The 21,988-nt window shown below is 42.5% G+C and overlaps 1 protein-coding gene across 5 annotated transcripts in view; it reads right to left on the reverse strand.

Annotated features, from left to right (window-relative positions):
* Positions 1–21,988, reverse strand: part of MTR (5-methyltetrahydrofolate-homocysteine methyltransferase) — a 72,550-nt gene that overhangs the window by 41,883 nt on the left and 8,679 nt on the right. For all 5 annotated transcript variants that reach the window (XM_028724099.2, XM_028724097.2, XM_028724100.2 and 2 more), the window contains exons 4-11: positions 20,031–20,100; positions 18,335–18,427; positions 17,798–17,904; positions 15,197–15,256; positions 12,569–12,663; positions 9,449–9,549; positions 2,242–2,303; positions 1,403–1,470 (exon numbers count right to left, since the gene is read on the reverse strand). In XM_028724099.2, the coding sequence (XP_028579932.2) occupies positions 1,403–1,470; positions 2,242–2,303; positions 9,449–9,549; positions 12,569–12,663; positions 15,197–15,256; positions 17,798–17,904; positions 18,335–18,427; positions 20,031–20,100 (656 nt within the window). The remainder of the gene's footprint in view (positions 1–1,402; positions 1,471–2,241; positions 2,304–9,448; positions 9,550–12,568; positions 12,664–15,196; positions 15,257–17,797; positions 17,905–18,334; positions 18,428–20,030; positions 20,101–21,988) is intronic.

Here is a 21,988-nt window from a genome sequence, read left to right on the forward strand (position 1 = left end):
CATACTAACCTTTGAACACCACCCAAGAAATACTGAAGAGTGCCCAAAATTGCCTGTATAATTAATTTTCATGACAAGAAGGCATTGCTTGCAATACCTGACATGCAGAAGTTAACTGCTCCAGATAAAATGATTATGTAAGCTGGCTCTTAATCAGGCAGAAGTTATTAACAGTGAAAAGCTATGTGCCCTGCATTAACACCCATTCTCTTCAGTTTTCCACCATATTTTAATTTTATTGACATCCTATGAGAATCCAGGCATACACAGTAATACAAAATGCTTGTGGTCACTTATGACCTCAAGTACTGCCTCACGTACTACCTCCCATTTCCTCATGAAGCCTTAAAATTCAGCTCCATCACTTTTTATTACAAGAGAAAGATGGCTAAACTCTTGCCATCAGGGAAGAAATAGAGAGGTTTTCCAATTAACTTTATAAGGAGATTGCTGAAAAACATTTTACCAAAGTAGCTATAGCTGAACAAATATTTAATTTAATTAACTTAATTAGCAGTGGTTTCATGCATCATTCAATCAACATTTCTGCAATTGGCGCACAAGTCCTTTAAATCCCGAAGGGGAAAGAAAAAGATTGCTTAGCCTGAAGGACAATGAATGTAAATTTCCCCAAAATGGTTGTCACCACACACCTGCAGCCTGAAACTCCTGGTTCTGGAATATATCTGGGGGCTGTTCCTTTTCTCAGAACATGAATCACGAATGTGTGACCCTCCAGGTGTTGTTGGGCTCCAACTCCTATCAGCCCCAGCCAGCATAACCAATGGTTAGCATTGTTGAGAGTTGTAGTCTAACAACATCTAGAGGGCCACACATTCCCTACCCCTAGATCCCTCATACGTTGATGATTTCCCCGGTCCGCCCATCAGGTGGACTGCATGAAGAAACCTAAGTGCCTCATGAACCTCCACACAAATTCCAGATTAGCCCAGATCAGGGTAGACACAATGTACAACATTGATCAGAACCAAAGACATGGACCAGTCCATCAGAAGATTCCTCTGCAAGAGGCCCCATGAAAGAACTTGCTGTCACCAACACACTTGGCGAATAGCCTTCCAAGGACATGCCTGCTAGCTGTGACTAGTCTCTCCAAGCCACCTTTTTATCAGGGCAACCACAAGGTATGCAGTGACCATTATTGACGAAGTGCTCAGCCAGGGATATCCGGGATATCCCAAAGCTGATTTGCACACAATAAACACACCATTGTGGTGGTTGCTATGTGAGGAAAACAGAATCAGCTTTCCTTCATTTTCCAGCAAACCTGGAATGTGTCTAGGACCCCTAAACTGTGCAGCAACCCACTACCCCACCCTCCAAACAGCTTCTTTGGTTGTCTGCATAGATGGCTGAAGCTGATGTTAATATATCAAGTTACCGGATATGCGCTGGAGTGGTTCCACAGCAGCCACCAACTATGTTCACCAAACCATCTAAGGCAAAATCCTGCAGATAAGGAAAAACAGTATTTAGATATAATTGAACTAGGGGAGCTGGTGGGGATGAATTAACAGTAATATAAAAGTAGCATGTCACATATTACTGGTATGAGCCCAATTAGTGCAGTAGGACCTTCAACTGATTCCTGCTAGCTAACAAGAATATAGCTGGAGCTGCCCACACAACCACATTTGGAAAGAATTTTCTCATCTTCACAGTTTCATTCACCCTTCCCCCCCCCCCCCTAAATGTGTGTTTGAAATATAAATCTATATGATTTCTGGGAAGCCTGCCTCAAGTTCTGCTTGCTTAAGAGCTCTACTTCCTTCCTAGTCACCAATGTAGCACTTCAGGATTGGAGATGAATTACTACGCTGGCAACGCTATCCTGAACCAAGTCACTCTTTGCATAGGTACCTCCTTGTCTTTTACACAGCCCATATCCTTCAGCACAATCAAAGCAAAGCCCCACAATGCAGCTGTCTGGGTCATGCGAGGCTCCTATAAACCATTTCCATCTGTCCTTCTTGTGAGTCCACATGTCTACCAACATGTCTTCCGTAATCTGAGATCAACAGGGACAAACTTGAGATCCTGAACCAGCAGCCCCATTCCATAAGGCTGCAATCCTATAAAATTTATTTACCTATGAGTAAGCCCCATCGATCACTATATTACTTACTTCTGAGTACACAAATACAGGCTTTGATTTACATGCAAATATTTTTCCCCTCTACATTTGGAAGAAATACACACACAATAAATATTATCCCCTACCTTTAGGTGCTTGGCAGTCACTTCAGGTGTTTCATCATAACCACCAAAGGTGTTAGGAAGACCTGAAAAAATATAAGAAAGTGCTTGAACCTCACGTGATCTATACGTAACTTTTCACGTGATCTATAGGTAACTATAGGGGAGTTTTGTTTCCATTTATTATTTCAGCTGGATAATACAATTTATAATTTGCTCGATAACACACATCCATATGCATCTGGCACATCCATATACATAAATCTTGGGAAGTTTTTCTTCTGAGAGGTTTGGTAAAAGGTCTTAACTTCTAAAGCTTTGATCTGCTTAGAAAGAAAAAAAAAACATCACTGCAGCTGTAGTTTTCAATGGGATTAATGAGTATGTGCTACATTGCTAATAAATAAAAAAACTCATTAGTCTTTCCTTAATTAGATTTTCCCAGGCAACAACCTGCCTTAGCTTTAAAATATTAGCTTTTCAAGGTTATTTATTATTTCCAGGTTTTCCCTCCCTTTCTTTCTAAAAACAAATGTCCTTTTTTACTAAAACATCAGCAAATGCATTAGCAGAATGGAGAAGCAGTTGTTTCAGTGTTTAAATGGTAGGCACCAATTTAAGTGTCATCCAAAGATTCATTCACATCTTTTTCCACAGAAAATGTTTGCTTACCGCAGAAAATAATAGCATGTAACCAATTATACATCAAAATTAGCGCTTCAAATTTCAAGCATTCAGACTTCAGTGGAAGACATCACAATACCAAGGAAGCATTACAAGACCGGGCTCAAAATGTTTATTCATATCAACTCACTTAACCTACCATCAAGAGTTTTTATCAAGGCTCTTTTGATCATAAATCTGCCTCACTTGGAGGTTTAATATCTGTCATGAGCTTCTGGACCGAAGTCACTTCCATTCAGATACTGGCAAGGTGAAGTGGAAATAGGGTCCCTATTCTGAACAACATTATACGCCATTTTCCAGTTCTGGCTGCTGACATCATACTCCCCAGTACACACACAAACATAGAGAAACAAAGATCTTGGATAAACCATATACAAACTGGAGCCAGTATGGGGCAGACTATTTTAATACTGATTGTGCTACCTTGGATATTTTATAAAAAAGCAGGACATAAATCTTGGTTGGCTGATATATTAAAAAGAACCAGCGTGTCAAAATAGAACAGGCAAATCCACACAGCCGTGAATTTCACTGGGGAACCACAAAAATGATAGACTACGCAGAATTGGACAGAATGACAGGAAGGATCCGAAACCGACAAGATCAAAGATTCACAGAAGATTGGGAAAAATTTATTGAATATTTGCAAAACAAAAAGTGATAATCAGATTACGTTTGTAAGTTTTAATGAAGCATTGTGATGGGAAATAAGTATTAAAATGGGATGAAGTTCACAGTAATAATATAAACAATAAAATAGAAATGTGTTTAAAGTTAAAATATGAAGGATTCGCAGACAAGTTGAGGGAAGTCGAAAAAAGAGAAATAAGATGTAACTAAGATGTATGGAGTGTATAATTTTGTTTTGTATATATATATATATATATATATATATATATATATATATATATGCTTTCGTAGATTTTCACGGGTACAGGAATGCAGGTTTTGGTGTCCTCGGGTATCTTCCCGTGTAAAAGTTGGGGTGTCTAGGCGACGTTTCGACGAGGTCTCACTCGTCATCTTCAGGCTGGTGCTTTCGGCTTCTTGTTACTGGAACAGAGCAGGATCTCAGTGTTTGAGTTCCTATAAATACTGTTGAGGAGGTGTGGCCTCCTATGTTCTGGGCAGAGAGGAAGTTCCTAGGCTAGTGTGCCTTTTCTTCTTTTGTTCCTTAATTGCTTGAGGGATATCTTGAGTGATTTCTTGAGTGATATCCTGAGTACCACTTAGGTGGGTCATTAGGTGTGGATTAGTTGTTAAAGCCTTTGTGTCTTGACCTCTTGAACTTTGTGAAGAGTTTTTCTGAGAAGATGGGTGTACTACATTTAGTTGTGCTCTGGCTTGGCTTCGTGTATAGGGGCGAGCTGTGGTTTTGTGGCCTGTGCCAGCCAGATCTGTGTAGGGATTGCAGGGGGGTGCAGCATCCGGAGGTGCCACCATGGTTTGGCTACTGGATGGTGTCTGTAATTTATCTGTGGAGAGGGTCTGGGTTTGGGTCTGGTGTGGTTGATTGGTGATGGCGTTCTGTGTGCCTCTGGATCTGGTGTCAGTTTTTGTGGGGAGGGCTAATTTCCAGATGTCTGGCAAGCGGGATGTGTCGTCACGCTTGTTCATGTTGTGAGGGTGTTTCTCTATCTCGATGGCTTCCATGATTATTCTCTTGTGGTGATGTTCCATGTTAGAGAGCAATTTGGAATCTGCAAAATTAATTTCGTGTCCTGTTTCTTTCATGTGTTGGAAGAGAGAGGAAGTTTTTTCTTCTTTTTTGACGGCATTCTTGTGTTCTGCGATACGTGCATTTATTCGTCTGTTTGTTTGTCCAATGTACGTGGCTGGGCAGACTTTGCAGGGTATTTCATAGACCCCTTGGTTTTCCAACTGGATTTTATCCTTGGGGTTTCTGAGGATGTTGGCTATTTTTTGGTTGGCGCAAAAGGCTGTTTTGATATTGTGTTTATGGAGGATTTTGCTAATTTTATCTGTAGTGCCCTTGATATAAGGAAGGAGGGCCATGCCATTGTTTTCTTCTGTGTCTTGGTTTTTGGGGGGTGTTTCTTTTTGGATTAGCTTCGTAACCCTGTTTTGCTGGTATCCATTGGCAATTAACACATTTGAGAGATTCTGTAACTCAGTTGTCAAGTGGTCTTTGTCAGCCAGGCGTTTGGTTCTGGAGATGAGAGTCTTGGCTACGGAGTTTATTTGTGCAGGGTGGTGGTGTGATTGTGCATGTAAGTAGCGGTTGGTGTGTGTTTTTTTCCGGTAGATAGTGTGTCCTAGGGAGCCATCAGGTTTTTTGTAGATTAGGACGTCAAGAAAGGGAAGTTGGTTGTTGGCTTCTATTTCCATAGTGAATTGTATTTTGGGGTGTAGGCTGTTGAGATGTGTGAGGAAGCTGTCCAGTTTTTCCTTCCCGTGTGGCCAAATTACAAAGGTGTCGTCAACATATCTGAGCCAAAGTTTGGGATTGTGTTCTGACTTGTCTAAAGCATTGGTTTCAAAGTGTTCCATGTACAGGTTTGCGATGACCGGTGAGAGGGGTGATCCCATAGGTGCTCCTTCTATCTGTTTGTATCTTTGTCCATTGTGGATGAAGTACGTGTTGGTTAGGCAGTGGTTGGTCAGGTCCAAGATGTATTCGGGGGGATTGTATTTGTTTTGAATGGCTGTCAAGGCTTCATTAATGGGCACTTGTGTGAAGAGAGATACAACATCGAAGCTCACAAGTAGGTCATTGGGATGTAGGTTTTGCTTCTTTATTGTTTCTATGAACTGGAAGGAGTTTGGAACGTGTGAAGAGATGGATTCTGCATAGGGCTGGAGTTGCTTGGCGAGAAATTTAGCGAGATTTTGTAGAGGTGAGCCTATGGAGCTGACTATTGGTCTGAGTGGTGTTCCTTCTTTGTGTATCTTGGGGAGGCCGTAGAGTTTGGGGCATCTGGATGATTTTTCTCTGGGGATGATTCTTAGCTGGATTTCTTCACTGATAGGAGAGGCTTTTATTTTGGATTTGGTGGTTTTTTCCAGGTAGGTGGTGGGATCTGTTTTTATAGGTTGGTAGGTAGGGTCTTGGAGTAGATTTGATAGTTTTGCTTGGTAGTCCGATGTGTTCATCACAACAGTGGCATTACCTTTGTCTGCTGGGAGAATGATTATGTTGTTGTCTTTCCTCAGGTTGGTGAGTGCTTTCTGTTCTTCTTTGTGTAAATTGCTTCTGGGTGGTTTGCTGGAGCAGAGGATGTTGGTGACTTCAAGTCTGATTTTATTGGCTTCATCTGGGTTGATTTTGGTTAGGCTAGCTTCGACTCCGCATATGATGTTTTCCGTGGGGATGCGTCTCGGGGCGACTGCAAAGTTGAAACCTTTGGAGAGTACTTTGGTTTCAGTTGAGGTGAGGATCCTGTCTGATATGTTATGTACTGTTTGTTTCATGGGTTGTTGTGGAGGGTGGCTGGGCTTCTGGCGTTTCTCTAGTTTGTGGAGTTTGTTGGTATGTGTGTCTGTCTTATGTGAGGTCTCCGTTTCAGCTCTCCAGACGGCTAGTTGTTTGCATTTGTCCCAGAGTGCAGGGTGGATTTTGTTACAGAGTTTGAGGTGAAGAGTGAGCAGATCTTTGTTGGTTTGGTTTAGTAGGTATCTTTTCTTGTGTAGTTCGTTTCTGATTAGGGATAGTTCAGTTCATTTCAGGATCCTTTCGGTAGCTGGGGTTTTAGAGTGGAATTTAAGTTGGAAGCTTGTGGGAATTAAGTTGTTGTCTCGGCAGTTGCGTAGGAACAAGAGATCACATAAGATTGTGGCTCTTCGGATTTCTAGTTTCTCGTAGGTTCTTGTCAGCTGGAAGGTTTCCTCCCCGTAGAGGTGAGATATTTGCTTTCGTAGATTTTCACGGGTACAGGAATGCAGGTTTTGGTGTCCTCGGGTATCTTCCCGTGTAAAAGTTGGGGTGTCTAGGCGACGTTTCGACGAGGTCTCACTCGTCATCTTCAGGCTGGTGCTTTCGGCTTCTTGTTACTGGAACAGAGCAGGATCTCAGTGTTTGAGTTCCTATAAATACTGTTGAGGAGGTGTGGCCTCCTATGTTCTGGGCAGAGAGGAAGTTCCTAGGCTAGTGTGCCTTTTCTTCTTTTGTTCCTTAATTGCTTGAGGGATATCTTGAGTGATTTCTTGAGTGATATCCTGAGTACAGGGGGATTGCAGGGGGGTGCAGCATCCGGAGGTGCCACCATGGTTTGGCTACTGGATGGTGTCTGTAATTTATCTGTGGAGAGGGTCTGGGTTTGCAATCCCTACACAGATCTGGCTGGCACAGGCCACAAAACCACAGCTCGCCCCTATACACGAAGCCAAGCCAGAGCACAACTAAATGTAGTACACCCATCTTCTCAGAAAAACTCTTCACAAAGTTCAAGAGGTCAAGACACAAAGGCTTTAACAACTAATCCACACCTAATGACCCACCTAAGTGGTACTCAGGATATCACTCAAGAAATCACTCAAGATATCCCTCAAGCAATTAAGGAACAAAAGAAGAAAAGGCACACTAGCCTAGGAACTTCCTCTCTGCCCAGAACATAGGAGGCCACACCTCCTCAACAGTATTTATAGGAACTCAAACACTGAGATCCTGCTCTGTTCCAGTAACAAGAAGCCGAAAGCACCAGCCTGAAGATGACGAGTGAGACCTCGTCGAAACGTCGCCTAGACACCCCAACTTTTACACGGGAAGATACCCGAGGACACCAAAACCTGCATTCCTGTACCCGTGAAAATCTACGAAAGCATATATATATATATATATATAGAATTTCACTGGGGAACCTTGTGCCAGTGGCAATATATAGAAAATCCATTCATAAGTCCTAAATCACATCAGGTCTCTTCTGTAGAGACTCTCCTCCCTGAAAGAGAGGGGAGGGGTTGTGGTCGGGGCCCGAGCCCCGGCTAGCAGGGGGCGTGGCCCCCTGCCGCCCGTTCACCTGGCTGGCGCTCACGCCCCCTCGGTGGCCATCCAACCAGGAGCCACGGAGGGGGCGTGTTCAGCAGCATTTTGCTGCAGCGCCAGCCTGCCCCGGCCTCATTCTTCCTTCGCCCATCGCGAGTCACCCACCCTCCACTCCCTTTTAGTTAGGGCTTAGGTTTTTGGCCTTGCTATGGACCTTAGGTTGGTCGCCCTGGTTGTCTGGGGGGCCTGGTAGGAGTTTTTCCATTTGGCACTAGGCTTTTTGGTTTTTTCGCCTACCTCGTAGCAATCGTCACAACTTTTGTGGTATTGGTGGGTAGGTTAGGCATTGGAATAATGTGTTGCGGTGTGTGGAAGTGCTAGGTGTGGCCATCGCCTATGCCTTCAATTTTTAGGGGTATTCCGTTAAAGGAATCTGGGGGTCGTGTATTCCGTCCGATGCCTGCTTGGCGGGAGGCCTTGGCACGACCCTCGGTGACAGCAGGGGTGAGCCTATAGTTGGATTAGCATCAACAGGCTCCACCTACTGGTGAATAACCCACTTGTTTCGATCCAATGCCTAAGCCAATACCTTTTCAATTGCTGTAACCAATAAAGTTGTGGCCTTTTCTAGCCCATTAACCTTATATCACGTGTCCTTGTGTCTTTATTTCACTTCGCCTGGGTCGGGTCCTCGAACCACAAAAGAAAATTCCTAGAGCTGCCCATCAATGCCCCTGTGCTTGTGTGCAATGCTTATTCAAAAGGATCCAGGATAGTTTTTATAAGGGGATGCACACACATGTAGTAGTGGTGGAAAAGGGGGGGGCATTCCATCAGTTCTGCTTTAAGACCAGCTTCTTCTGTCCCTGAATGGTTTCCATTCCAGTTGGTCATTGCAAAAAAAAACCCCACAAAACTGTTTAATTTTAAGAACTGGTGCCAGTTTGTTTTGCCCCCTCTTCCCTCTACATCTCTTTCTCCTTTTGTGTCATGTGGTTTGGATTGCAAGTCAGCAGGCAGGGTCTGTCTTTATTTTAAGTAAACTACTCTGGGGATCTCTTCAGCTGAGAAGCAGGGTAAGAAAGACTCTAAAATAAATAAAGAGCAGGGGTAAACAAATTGCAAGGCAAGAGTTTTCACTCTGCGTGAGCTCCGATTTACAACCTTCAAATGTATCACTGTATCCCATTTTGCGCCTTGCCTATAATCTAGATTTCCTAAATGGAAAGATGTATGAAGAATGTGGCTGCATAATGGACAGTCTAATAGCACCTAGTCTTCATACAGCTAAGACACAGCCACTGCTCATCTATCCCATCAAGACGTAACCAGACAGTGGAGAGACAGAAAGGTATCAACCAGCAGCTGACAGAGCAGGCCCCCTCCAAGGATGCTTCCACATGTTCAAACCATAATAATTGTCTTGAATTTGGCAGGGTTTTATCATGCAGCTTCATTTGCATAACAATTAAGTTGACTGCAGATAACATAATTATGAAGTAAGCTGTTGCAGCTGTGTTAGAAATGCACATCATGTTGATTTACAAGATTTATCACTTAATGATAAGCAAAAGCAGAAAATTCCCACAAATCTGTCCATACCTGCATTGGGATAGCAAATAATGTAGGCTGTTGTACACTTCCCAATAGTTTCAATGAAGGGCCTCATTTCCACTGCCCCCAAGGCACAGTTTAGTCCGATGCTAGAAAGACCAATATAGATTATAGGTATGTATGTAGATATATTATTTGTTTTGATTGAGACACAAAAAAACCCCCACTGAAAATACTAGTTTGTTAGCTTGTTACAAACAAACTGCTGTTAAAAAAAGAGAACCATTCAGACACCCACAAAGTCCCAGGTTGTGATCTGAGGGCACATGATGCACCCACCTTGCTGAAGCTAAGCAGGTCTGTCTGGTCAGTAGCTGGAGGAGACCACTTGAGACCACCACATATATGAGGTCGAAGTCACAAAAGCCTGCTATCAAATCGCCTTCCTGGTTATTTTCCTGCTTTTGATAATATTTTTAAACCAGGGAAGAACTTGAGTGTACATCTGCCTAATATGCCTAGGGATAGTGTTAAGATTGTGTAATTGAATTATTCACCTTTGATTCTTTTAAGGCAGGTTTTTTATTTTTACACAGAAAGAGCCTCAGCAGTCTCTCACCAGGTTATTAAGTGTAAACATCTGCATCAGAAATATGAACAAAGTCAGGTCTTAAGCTCAAATTCTAAGCAGAGGTTCTCTCCTCAGATCTCAAATACAGTTGAATAAAAATATTTTTCCTGTGGTCATTTGTTTCATCCTATCAAACTAAGGAACCCAACAATTAAGTACCAACACCAGAACTAGAAAAATTCTTAGGCCCCATATGAACTATATGTTTAAAGTAGTATTGTATCACTTTAAACAGTCCTTGCTTCCCCTAAATAATCCTGGTAATTGTAGTTTATTATAGTTGCTAAGAGTTCTTATTAGACCGCTATTCCCCTCACAGAGCTACAGTTTCAGAGTGGTTTAACAATCAATTCCTCTTGCCAGGAAACTCTGAAAAGATTAATGATGAAAACAAGCAGCTCGTAAGTCTGACAAATTGTGCATCTAGCCCATGAGTGGCAATATGTTTGTTTGTTTGTTTGTTTGTTTGTTTGCTTGCTTGCTTGTTTATTGAAATGTTTATAAACTACTATTCATTAAAATAATCAGAGCTGTTTACTATTATACATAAGTTAAAATCAGAAATCAGCTAAGGTGTATTCTTAATTGCCTGCATAAGCTTAATGGAATAGAAGAGTTTTCAGCTTAAAGTAGAAGGGTTACTGGAGACCACAAACTGAGTAATTACTGAATACTTGCTACACAAGATTCTGGAGTTCAAATTCAGGAGTTCAGATAGGCAATATGTAAACTCTTCCACTAACAAGCATCTTTTCTGTTCTGAAAGCCAACAACAGCAGCAAAATCCTTCCTGGGGCCATGTTGGAAGGAACCAACAGTAAATAAGAATCCTGAGGTGTGTGTGCCAAATGAATAGCTCACTGCAGTGTTAGCATACTCATTCTTCTTTCCCAGTAAGGCATTATGATGTCTCTGAGCACAAGAGACCACCCTGGTCTAAAGATGCCCAGTGTAGTTATTTCTCTTTCTTTCATTTGATCCCGGACCTGGCTAGTACCTACACTGTTGAGGAACCCCTGGCTAACTGCAGAGCTTCTTCTTCTGGAAGCTCTGCAGTAGCTTCTCTGCAGTAGCTGGAAGCTTCTTCAGCCCACACTGTCTAAGAGGATGTATCTGGTTATCAGCTTATCATGATCACTAACAACATTTCTGACCTCTTTGGCTTGACCCACAAACAAACAGCTGACATATTATAAGCTAATCAAATAGTTTAAAAAGTGGTTTTATGCAATTACTTGTAAAATAGGTCTCCACACAGCTGTGCGCACGCACACACACACACATTTATAACATTGATTAGAAAGGCTGTCCAAAAAAAGAGAAAAATGAACAAGAAAGGGAGGCCATTTAAAAAATAAAAAAACAACAACCCCTGAATTTAACTTATAGACCCATTACTCAACAAATGCTGGAGCACAGATAAGGAGAGCTAATGCTGTCATCCTTATCAAACCACAGATAAATACAATTTCACTCTATGCTGCTAAGTCATGGTTGATTTATAAGCTTCCGCCTTCCTTCTCTTTGGCTCAGGCTCCTTTTTCACCTTAAGCTGCTGAATTTCTCTCTGCGTCATTTCACCACCATCTGTCTCTGTCTGTCTCTACAAGCCTCATCTGGTGATCTCCCTGAAGCTCCAGGGTGGCAAGAGTAAGGTAAGGAGGAAGGCAGGCCCCAAAATGACTCAAGAATGCTTATATTCTCACTGTGCATCGTGTACCTAGTCTGTAATTCCCACTGGAAGTTATAAAAGGTTGCACTTAAAAAACAACAACAAATTAGTGCATTGGTCCTGAGCACTGGCGGAAGGAATGAACAAACATTTTGCCCCCAAGGGACACACACGGGGCAGTGGGTGGGCAGTTGGAAGCCCCATGTAAGCAGATGTGGTCAGATCAGGTCACATACTCACACTCACACGATTTACAAATGGAGAACGACACATGGGAGTGACCTGCCTACACGTTCATCCTCCACAACCATCTCACACTTCCACCTAGCCCAGCAAACAGCTATTTGGCAGGCTGGATGCAGCATGATTTATATGGGGAGAAAGAAGAGTAGGGATGACCCTCCCTGCATGCTGTTCTCCACATCACAATGGCATGACAGGCTAAAAAACTCAGTAGGTGGAGAGATTTGGCAGAGGAGAGGGAAAGGCTGGCTTGATAATCCAAAATGGGATGCACTGAAGGTCGCTGAGGGCCAAGGACTGCCAATATGCAATGACAGCGACAAGTGGACAACTGATTGGCAAGGGCAGGAAATAGGTTGATGCTCTGCCTCCTGCCCATCAAGATGCACACCAGGAGAAAGCTGTGAGTGACTTAGGTCTACGTGTCCCTAAGGAGGCCGTCTACACACTTCGAAAATCAGTGCTTTGAAAAGCAGAACAGATGGATACATTAGACTGGGGTCCAAACATTGTTCGCACAATCCTACCGCAACTCCTATTCATCTGAATCGATTTTAGAAAAACTGGCACAGAGCCTATCAATACTGCATAGCTTTATTGTAAGTAAATTTACTTCTCTCACCAAAGTGGGTCACAGTGAGATATACTGATGACGAAAGCTTCCCCAGTCTGGCCAGAGAGAGTGCGGCCGCTTTTATCGACAATGGTTCCCGATACCTAAACACCACAAGGGAAGCAGAGAGAGAGAGACAAAAAAAAAACCCCTTGTATGAAGACGGCTGCAACAGCAGATCCGAAATGAACAATGCCTGATTAAAAATTAACAAGAGGCAATCAGAATGATGAAGCTTCTGTGCAACAACCTCTGCAAACAATGTTTTAGCTGTCACAAAGATTGATCTGTAAATGAATAGCTCCCTTCTCCATTTGAAGACAAAGGAAGAGAGGGAGGAAGAAACTTTTATCTGAATTTGCACTTGGGATGTTAGGAAATTGTACAGAGAACACAAATATGCTAAAAAATTAACCAGATTTTTGAGATTCTGCTCAGACGATCAGCTTCCCACCCCTCCTTTAAGAGGAATACTCACCTATTCTATAACAAGGGAAAGAAAGGAAGAAAAAACCTCCTCCTCCTCCCCCATAACCCCATAATTTGGCATTTGAGGCATTCATTTTCACATTCTTTTGAACACCACAGGCCCTCAACCCTTCCCTTATTTAATACTATGCTTCCAACGTTGCCTATAACTAGAATCTGATGGTTCCAATGTTCTCATTATGGAACAAACTCCAAAACCACAAAGGATTTCCATGGAAACAATAATGCATTACACAACTGATGCTAGCAGCAACATAACTGCAAAATACTAGCCTTTTTAATTACACGATGGCCGCATCTGCACGTCACAATAACCCAGGGTTGCTGGCTTATTATGGTTTATTGGGTACAAGCAGCATGCTGGTGCACACTCTGCCTGATCATTCCTACTTCGCTCCTCTCCTGGCACAAGTAGGGGGAATAAACTAGGTTCAAATAATATATATCTAACATACTGGTTCACCCTAATGTCTCTCAGTATCTCAGATTAAGCTGAGTTTCCCATGACAACTGAACTGAGGATGGTTTTTCTCCAACAAGCCAAGATTCGTAAGCCAACAGTAAGAAATAGTTTATGGCATGCTAGTGATCCTGGCTTATTAGGCAAAAACAAACCACGATTCTGGGTTCAGACTGTGACTTCCTAGTTTGTTTCAACCATCCAAGCCAGAATTATTGTGCACTGTGCCCCAGCATGCTGATAAAACATAGTAAGCGGGCAAACTAGGATCATGACATACAGTCAATAAACCTGTAGTTCAATCAATTATAACTCCTCCATGTTGCAGACTTAAGATGCTATAAGTGTGACAGACAAAATATAAGGTATCTTTTACTGAACCAGGCCAATGCATTTCCTAACACCCTGATCTAATGGAAGCTCTCGTACGTGCTTCTAATGAATAAGAACCACAGTATAGGAGAACTTTAGGCATCTGAGATACTGAGAGACATTAGGGTGAACCAGTATGTTAGATATATATTATTTGAACCACATAGGTAGTGGTAGCTGAACCACATAATAAGTGGAAGCTAACCCAATGGTCTATCTCAGCTTGGATCGCAAGGGATAGCTGTCCAAAGTGATAAGGAGTTCATGTGACAAGAGTAGCATAATGGTTGTTTCCCACCTTCCTGTCACAGTGGGCAGAAGGCTTCCCACAGGGCTCTATGACAAACTTCTTCTCCCCTGCCGGCTGCTCCCAAGTGTGCCCTTCTCAGCAAGCTGCAATCTGCAGGGTCCATTCAAGAGCACATTTTACAGCTAGTATCTTACTGTCCGCTCTTGTCCCAGGCACGCAGGCTTCTCCCAGCAGGAGCAGACAGTTGTGCATGGGGGCCATATGGAAGAGCTGGCAAAAAAATGCTATTGGTTAAAGACACAGGAGGCCTTCAGCTGCTACTGAAGAATGCCCAGGAGAATCTCAGCACACTTGGAAGAGCAAACGTGACGGCAGATGGCAGGGAAAGACAGAGTCCAGTGAGAGTCACTCCGTGAACACAGAGTGCAGAATTGCACACTAGAAGTTTGCACATTTACATATATATTTACAGCAGAACCAGAGGGGTTACTGGCAGTATATTTTAACTAACATATTTTAAACTCAAAGAACAGCCAAATGGGGAAAGGTAGTATAGCTTCTGAAACTACAGCTTTTCCACTATTGCTGCTGTACTGTGGAAGGCCCTTCTCTCTGCAATATATGAAGAAGCAACCATTAGTTGCTTCAGACATCTTTCAATGACCTCCTTTTTTGCCTCAGCGTTCTCCAGCCGGCAAGATAGGACCCTGCTTTTATTTGTTCACAGTCTCTGAATTCCTATTTTTGTTTTTATAATACTGTTTTACTGGCTCCATGTTGCATTTTTATTTTAATTACAATGTTGTTGCTTATTTTATATACCGCTGAAGAGACATTTTAAATATTAAGCAGTTTCTAAATGCCAACGCATATTTATTTATAATTATCATAAGAGGATGCTGATGCTCTAGAATGTAGTTCGGGAACTTTAATGAAAGGAACCTTGAAGTGCAAGGTAACATACAAGACCGTATAGTTTGTAAAACAAAGTGTTCATTTCTTAGTTGGTTGAGCATTAACTAATGAATTACAGAGATGCGGTTACTCTTTCAGTTCTTATACTTACAAACAATGGTCTGGGGTCATACTCTTCCTCTAACAACTTCTGGAGCGCAAAGAGAGCTGCCTGTGCAATGAAAACGTCACAAAAATTAAGGGTGGATGATTTGCCTTCCTCAAACATTTTGCACATCTTGAGGTTTTGTTTTGTTGTAGGGAGGGAAGGATTAGACCAGCACCAACAATTTTTTCTTTAGATGAGACCATTGACCCCCTAAATAAAAGCAAGACCAACAACAAAGGAGCCACAATATAGTCTCTCATGTGGCTCTGTGACTGCAGGAAAAGTTGCCCAACAGCAATTTCACAGTGACAAGAAATCCAGGCCAGACTGCATGAATCTATGACAGGTGTGGGGAAACCTTTTTCAGCCTGAGGTCCACACTGCCTCTAACCTTCCAGTCAGTTCATGCCAGTGGTGGGTGAGGCCCATTCAAAAGGTGGGTGGGAACACCCCACTCTTTCTCATCCATATCCACACACATATGTTGTTTGTTGTTGTTGTTTAGTTATCTAGTCGTTTAGTCATGTCCGACTCTTTGTGACCCCATGGACCAGAGCACGCCAGGCACTCCTGTCTTCCACTGCCTCCCGCAGTGAGGCCCATGCAAAAGGTGGGTGGGAACACCCCACTCTTTCTCATTCACATCCACACACATACCGTATTTTTCGCTCTATAACACGCACCTGACCATAACACGCACATAGTTTTTAGAGGAGGAATACAAGGAAAAAACATTCTGAATGAAACAGTGGATGTATCATTTTTGTGCTTCATGCTGTGGCCACAGACATGTGATCTGATGGTGAATTTGGGGTGACCCAATGCAAAAATCCTGAGAATTCCTGTGGATCCATGCTTTGTAACCACGGTTTTGCACCATTGCAGCCCCAGGCAACAGTGGGTGCGTGCTTTTTTTGGTGCAGGCTGTAGCCATGGACATGCTATGTGATCTGATGGTGAATTTGGGGTGACCCAATGCAAAGATCCTGAGGATCCATGTGGATCCATGCTTTTTAACCACATTTTGCACCATTGCAGCCCCAGGCAACAATGGGTGTGTGATTTTGGGGGGGCAGGCTGTAGCCATGGACATGCTATGTGATCTGATGGTGAATTTGGGGTGACCCAATGCAAAGATCCTGAGGATCCATGTTGATCTATGCTTTGTAACCACATTTTAAGTGGGGAGCGAAGGAAAAACAAAGAAGGGACATGAGAGGGGTGTGCAGAGAAGCAGCTGGCTAAGAATGCTGGAGAGGGATTTAACGGGTGGGAGGAAAGAAAGGCAAAAGTCCCCCCCCCCCAAGCCAGCCATCTCTCTCTCTCTCTCTCTCTCTCTCTCTCTCTCTCTCCCTCCCTCCCTCCCTCCCCCCCTCTCTCTCCCTCTCCCTCCCCCCCTCTCCCTCTCCCTCCCCCACTCTCTCTCCCTCTCCCCCAGCAGCACCGGAGCACAGAGAGGAATTAGAAAGAACGACACTGCTTGCCTGGAGGGGAGGGGCTTTCCCTGCTCTTTGTTCCGTTTCAGCAATCACAGCAACGAAACAGAGAAGGGTGGGCAGTAAGACCCTGAGGCAGAATGCAGGAAAGCAGCCACTTCCTCTTTTCAGGTTTCCCTTCTCCGTGACTCACGATTTGACTTTTGCCTGATTTTTTGGCTCCAGGGACCACACATTCGCTCTATAACACGCACAGACATTTCCCCTTCCTTTTTAGGAGAAAAAATCTGCGTGTTATAGAGGGAAAAATACGGTATATATTCATACAAACACACGAACATATACGTCCATTCTTGCACAAAGCACATACATAAAACAGCCGTGTGTGTGTGTGTGTGTGTGTGTGTGTGTGTGTGTATACTGCCTCTAGAATCAGAGGAAGAATGCTGGTTGCTGGGGATTCCAATGAAGAAAATGCTACCACACTGCTGTCCTTGTTGTGAGTTCCCTAAAAGCATCAGGTTGGCCACTGAGAGAACCAAATGCTGGAACACAGAGGCCTTTAGACTGATCCAGCAGCATTCTTCTTATCTCCAGCCTCTAACAGGAACACTCAGGGCTTCAGCAAGCCTGGAGGAGTCATGTAGTCCTGTTCAGGCTTCACCAAGGGGAAGGAAAGGGCACTTCTCTCATTCTACATCCACCCAAAACACTGCCCCTCTGTGCTATGTATCACTAAAGGGCTCGGATTTGGAGCACTGTTGTTTAATTATCAAGAGGAAAGGTCTCCATAAAGTGGGGGAAAGGGCTCGTTTTTCTCCTTTCCTCTTTCCTGAAGCTCCCCCATCCAGTGCAAGGAAGAGGAGCTTCTTAACTTCATGTCATACATGGCATCCCCTTCCAGGAAATTTTAACCGTCCCATCCAGAATACTACAAGCTGTTAAGGAATCCAGCAGAACAGCTCCAGAGCCCCCCCCCCCCATCGTTCCTTGTTTAATGCACTTGTACAAAGAGAATCAATATTATCATTTTAAATAAAATGAGTTTTATCTGCTTTTGACTTGTGTCATCTAACTTTGTGATCATAGTTCACATGGGGTGGGGTGGGGTGGAGTTTGTTTTTTTTTAAAAAAATGGCACTTTCAAGAGTTTGCTTTGAATTCTCACCTTGGCATTGGCTGTATCAAATATGGTTTCAACTAACATGATATCTGCTCCACCATCAAGAAGTCCTTTGGCTTGTTCGGTGTATGCTTCCACGAGCTCATCAAAAGCTGCAACACAATAATAACAGATTCCCTTTTATGCTAGAAGTGACAATGAAACACCTATTCCGACTACAAATGTGGTTCTCATATCCTCCACAACTGGTGGACATGCAAGAAGGTAACTTTGCACTGCAATTCCTTATCATTTGGCGCAATGTACAGCAGAATGGGATTAGTTATTAGGCTCTCAAATAATTCTAACTAGCTTCCTCAAAGATAATGTGAACACCTCTAATATGGAATTAGAAATAGATTTATGAACCACAACAAAAACATGAACTGGCATCAAAATTGGAAGTCTCTGGACTCACCAAAAACATGTTAATGAGTCAGCCTATATTATAAAAGAGGTGTTGGCGTTAAACTGATAGAAACAGGAAAAGCAAAATACATAATATTTGCCCTCAGTCTTTGGAGTAACAATCTAAATACTTACTGACATTTCTGTAATCTGGCTTCTCCACTGAAGGGGAGACAGAAAGGGTCTTGTTTGTGGGACCCATTGCACCAGCCACGTATCTTTTCCTTCCTTTACAAAGAAGAGACATAATATTTGAGAAACGGGCTTTGGATGATGGGGCAGAGACACAGCAGTGTTTCAGCATGTGCTATCCAGACCAATTGATAAAAGTACGGCACTGCACTTGGGAACAATTATGAGAGGGGCAAAACCTGCCTGCCATGCCGATGGTGAGTGGCACAATCCGGCAGCAAGGAACTTCAAAGGATCCAGTGGGGGAGAGTTCCAAAGTACCAATATAGGAAATACATTTTTAAAAATAATAATACAAAAACTATTTAGCATTGTAGTGATAATACAGTTTGGATGAGCAGGTGTTGTATTTTGGCATAGTTCAGCTGCTCGAGGAATACAACTGTTTGCAGTCCAGCTCCAATGTGGGGAAGGGAAGTAATCATTTTGGCAGGAATTAAAACAGCATCCAGCATATGGATGACAACTGGGAAGAAGTCTCAGAGAAACAAAAGAGCCTAAAGGAAAAATTAGTGGAGAATATAGCTTGAATTAGGCTAATCAGAGAAGCGGTTCTGACTAAACTTTGTGATGCTATTTGTTATGGGTGGAGGGAAGGAAAAAGTAGATAGATAGGCTGTCAAGAGACAGGGTAGCTAAAGGAAGTGGGACACAGCAGAAAGTGATCTGAAATGCACAGAACTGAGGAAACAACAGGTGGTGAACAGGCAGAGTTGGGGGAAAAGGAGGAGCCAAAAAGAATATAGGGCTGGACAAAACTATACATAGGGACAAAGGGACTTGTGGGGTATTGGCAGGAAGGACAAGTAGATAGGCAGATGATACAAGACAAGCCCCTTCACTCTAGGCTTTTCAGCACCTGCTAAAAGCATTATTATTTAGATAAGCCTATCCAGATATGTAGAATGTCGACATGTTTCAATCTGTTTTTAGCCTATTGTTGATTTTAATCATTTTTGTGGCTTCTATTGTCACAACAAGCCTCAAGGGGCAACGAGGGCAGAAAGCCCAAATTTCACATATTGACAAACTTAGCAATCAGTGTTTGGCTGAAGGCTTCTAGAATAAGAACCAAGATTCTAATTAGAAAGACTGGTTAGATACTCCAAGATCAAAATGTGCAGTAGATTCTGGAGATATTTTTTTTAATAGTCTCATAGGTGAGCTAAACTGTAGAGATCTCTCTTTAACTATTACTGGTCTCTTCTAGTCTTGATTTTGAGAAAAAAAACACCTTCTCTTTAAAGCTCCTTCTTGAAACTAGATATTAGGTTTTTGCTGGAATTTAAGAAAACCATGTTTTCCAGTCAGCACTTGAGTTGCCTATTGCTGGAATCTGCAAGAAACTAACACCAGTTTACTTGCACTTTAGGTAATTTTGTATAAATAAGAAACCAAGTTTGCAAGCTGCAATGTTTTGGGAATAGCACTGACTGACACTAACATCTGGAATCTAAGCAGAATTTGGAACCCACAAGAGCCCCTAATGAATAGTGCCTATTTTATTATGCATTATTATGTTTCACTGAAGGACACCTCCAGCAATTACATCCTCCAGCCTAATGAGAAACAGTGATCCTAGGCTAATGTGTGAACTAATTGGAAGCCAGTAGGTTAGAAATATTGGAATGTTATTTACCTGTCTCAGCAGTGACCTCATCGGCTGCTTTTCGGGCTACCTGTGCTGATATTTTGTTTAACCGATAAGCCTGGGCAGCACAGGGGTAGGAGAAAGTGGAGGAGACATCAAAACAAACAAGCATCCAGAAAAAGACATTATATTCAAAGTTTAACTAACTCTATTTTGAACTGCATTTTAGAGTGTTCATTTGCAATGCATTTTATAGCCAATTCACAAGTCATGGTATAAAAAAACATCAACACCCACCACAGCATGTTTCCAAAGAGCTGGCCTCCATTTTGGATCCCTAAACTATCAACTTGGCTCAAAAGTCTCCACCTTGCTAGAAATGTTAGCTGGCAAGGGCTAACACTATGACAGGATTTTTTTTTTGCAGCTCTCATCAACACCCTCTACTGAAATGTGAAAGAGGAAGAACTCTAGAAGACACAAAAGCCTAATCTCACCCCTCCCCACCAAATTCAACCAAGGCAATGCTGTACCAATGGGTTACTGAGAGTGCCCAGTTAGTATGTGATCCTCCAGTCAGGATCAACATACATCCAGCCTGGAGTCAAGCATCTTCCCCTTGGTCATTAGGAAGAATGTACGCTCATCTTCCTTTTTCGTGCACTAGCAGATCTTTCTTCCAGTTTTCATTCTGACCTTGTTAGTCTTGTCTTTCTAAGACAGCAGAGAACTTCAGCCTGTGGGTCAACACAGGCCCCTCCAAGATCATCAGAGGCCCTCTTCTGATTGCCCTTTTGACACAAGCTTCAAGGGTAGCAACGAGGGAGAGGGTTTTTTCAGTGGTGCACCCTCACATTTGGGGAATGCTCTCCCCAAGGACATTTGCCTAGTTGCCTACATCAACACATTTTTGGTACCAAAGACTTTCCTCTTCTCCCATGCATCTAATGATTAACATTTCTGTGGGTGCTTTAGCTGGCTCATTTTTTGATGATCACAATCATGTGCATGTGGTTGGGAAGAGGTGAATGTTTCCATCTGTTGCTTTTAGAATTAAGCCTGTGGTTATTTTAGTGCCCAGTAAAGTGTAAAGTACGGTACTTTTTGTACTGTAAGTTGCCTCAGAATTTTTTTGTAGTAGGCTTCCAACAAATGATCGTTTAGTGTTACGTGCAGAAACCTTAGGCTGTGGGCTATCATTTTCCTTTCTTCTGATATTGCCATGTGGAGTAGATTGAAAACTGAAGTAAAAGCTTCCAATTAACCATGGTTTATTGTTGCATCTGAACCTAGAACTGCAGTTAATCTTATGTTTAGGGAAACAAACCAGAATCAGCAACCACAGTTTTGAGTTGGATAGTTTCCCTAAACCATAGTTAAGGTTTAAGGTTGTTTATTTAAAAACAACAACACAGACATCATAGGTAAACACAGTTAGCTGGAAATTCTCACTTTTGTTTTCAATCTCCTACTAATATTGGAAGGCAGTGGGGAGCTCAGATGTCCTTGTCCATTCACATAAAGCTATGCCATAGTTTAGCTTTATGCCTGAATGTAATCAGTGTTACAAATTTACTTACCTCAAGAACTAGGGAAAGGATTTCGAATGTCACAAGACAGCATAAATCAGTCATGACTATCCACATTTATTAATTTATTTTAAAATGTGTATTTAGAGCCCAGTTGAAACCGAGCCACAGGATACTAAAAGTGTCACGGTCTTGCTATGAAGCAAGTGTTCTCCATTAGAGAACAATTATTCAAAAAGTACTCGTTTGAGAAATTAATGTCCCTCAAACCCACATTGATAAGTCTAAATAAGCCCCTCATGCCACATTGCACCAATGATGAGGGAACTCCTTTATCCCCTTTAACAGAATAAAAAGAACCGAAGCGAGGCACTCTTGTTTCACTGATCCTTTAAGGATCCTTTGATGAGTAGCCAAACAGTGCATGGGCATGTTTGATTTTGATCCAGAATGTATGCTAACGCAAGAATGCATTAC

The sequence above is a fragment of the Podarcis muralis genome, chromosome 3, assembly GCF_964188315.1.
Source record: "Podarcis muralis chromosome 3, rPodMur119.hap1.1, whole genome shotgun sequence".
NCBI classification, from domain to species: Eukaryota; Metazoa; Chordata; class Lepidosauria; order Squamata; family Lacertidae; genus Podarcis; species Podarcis muralis.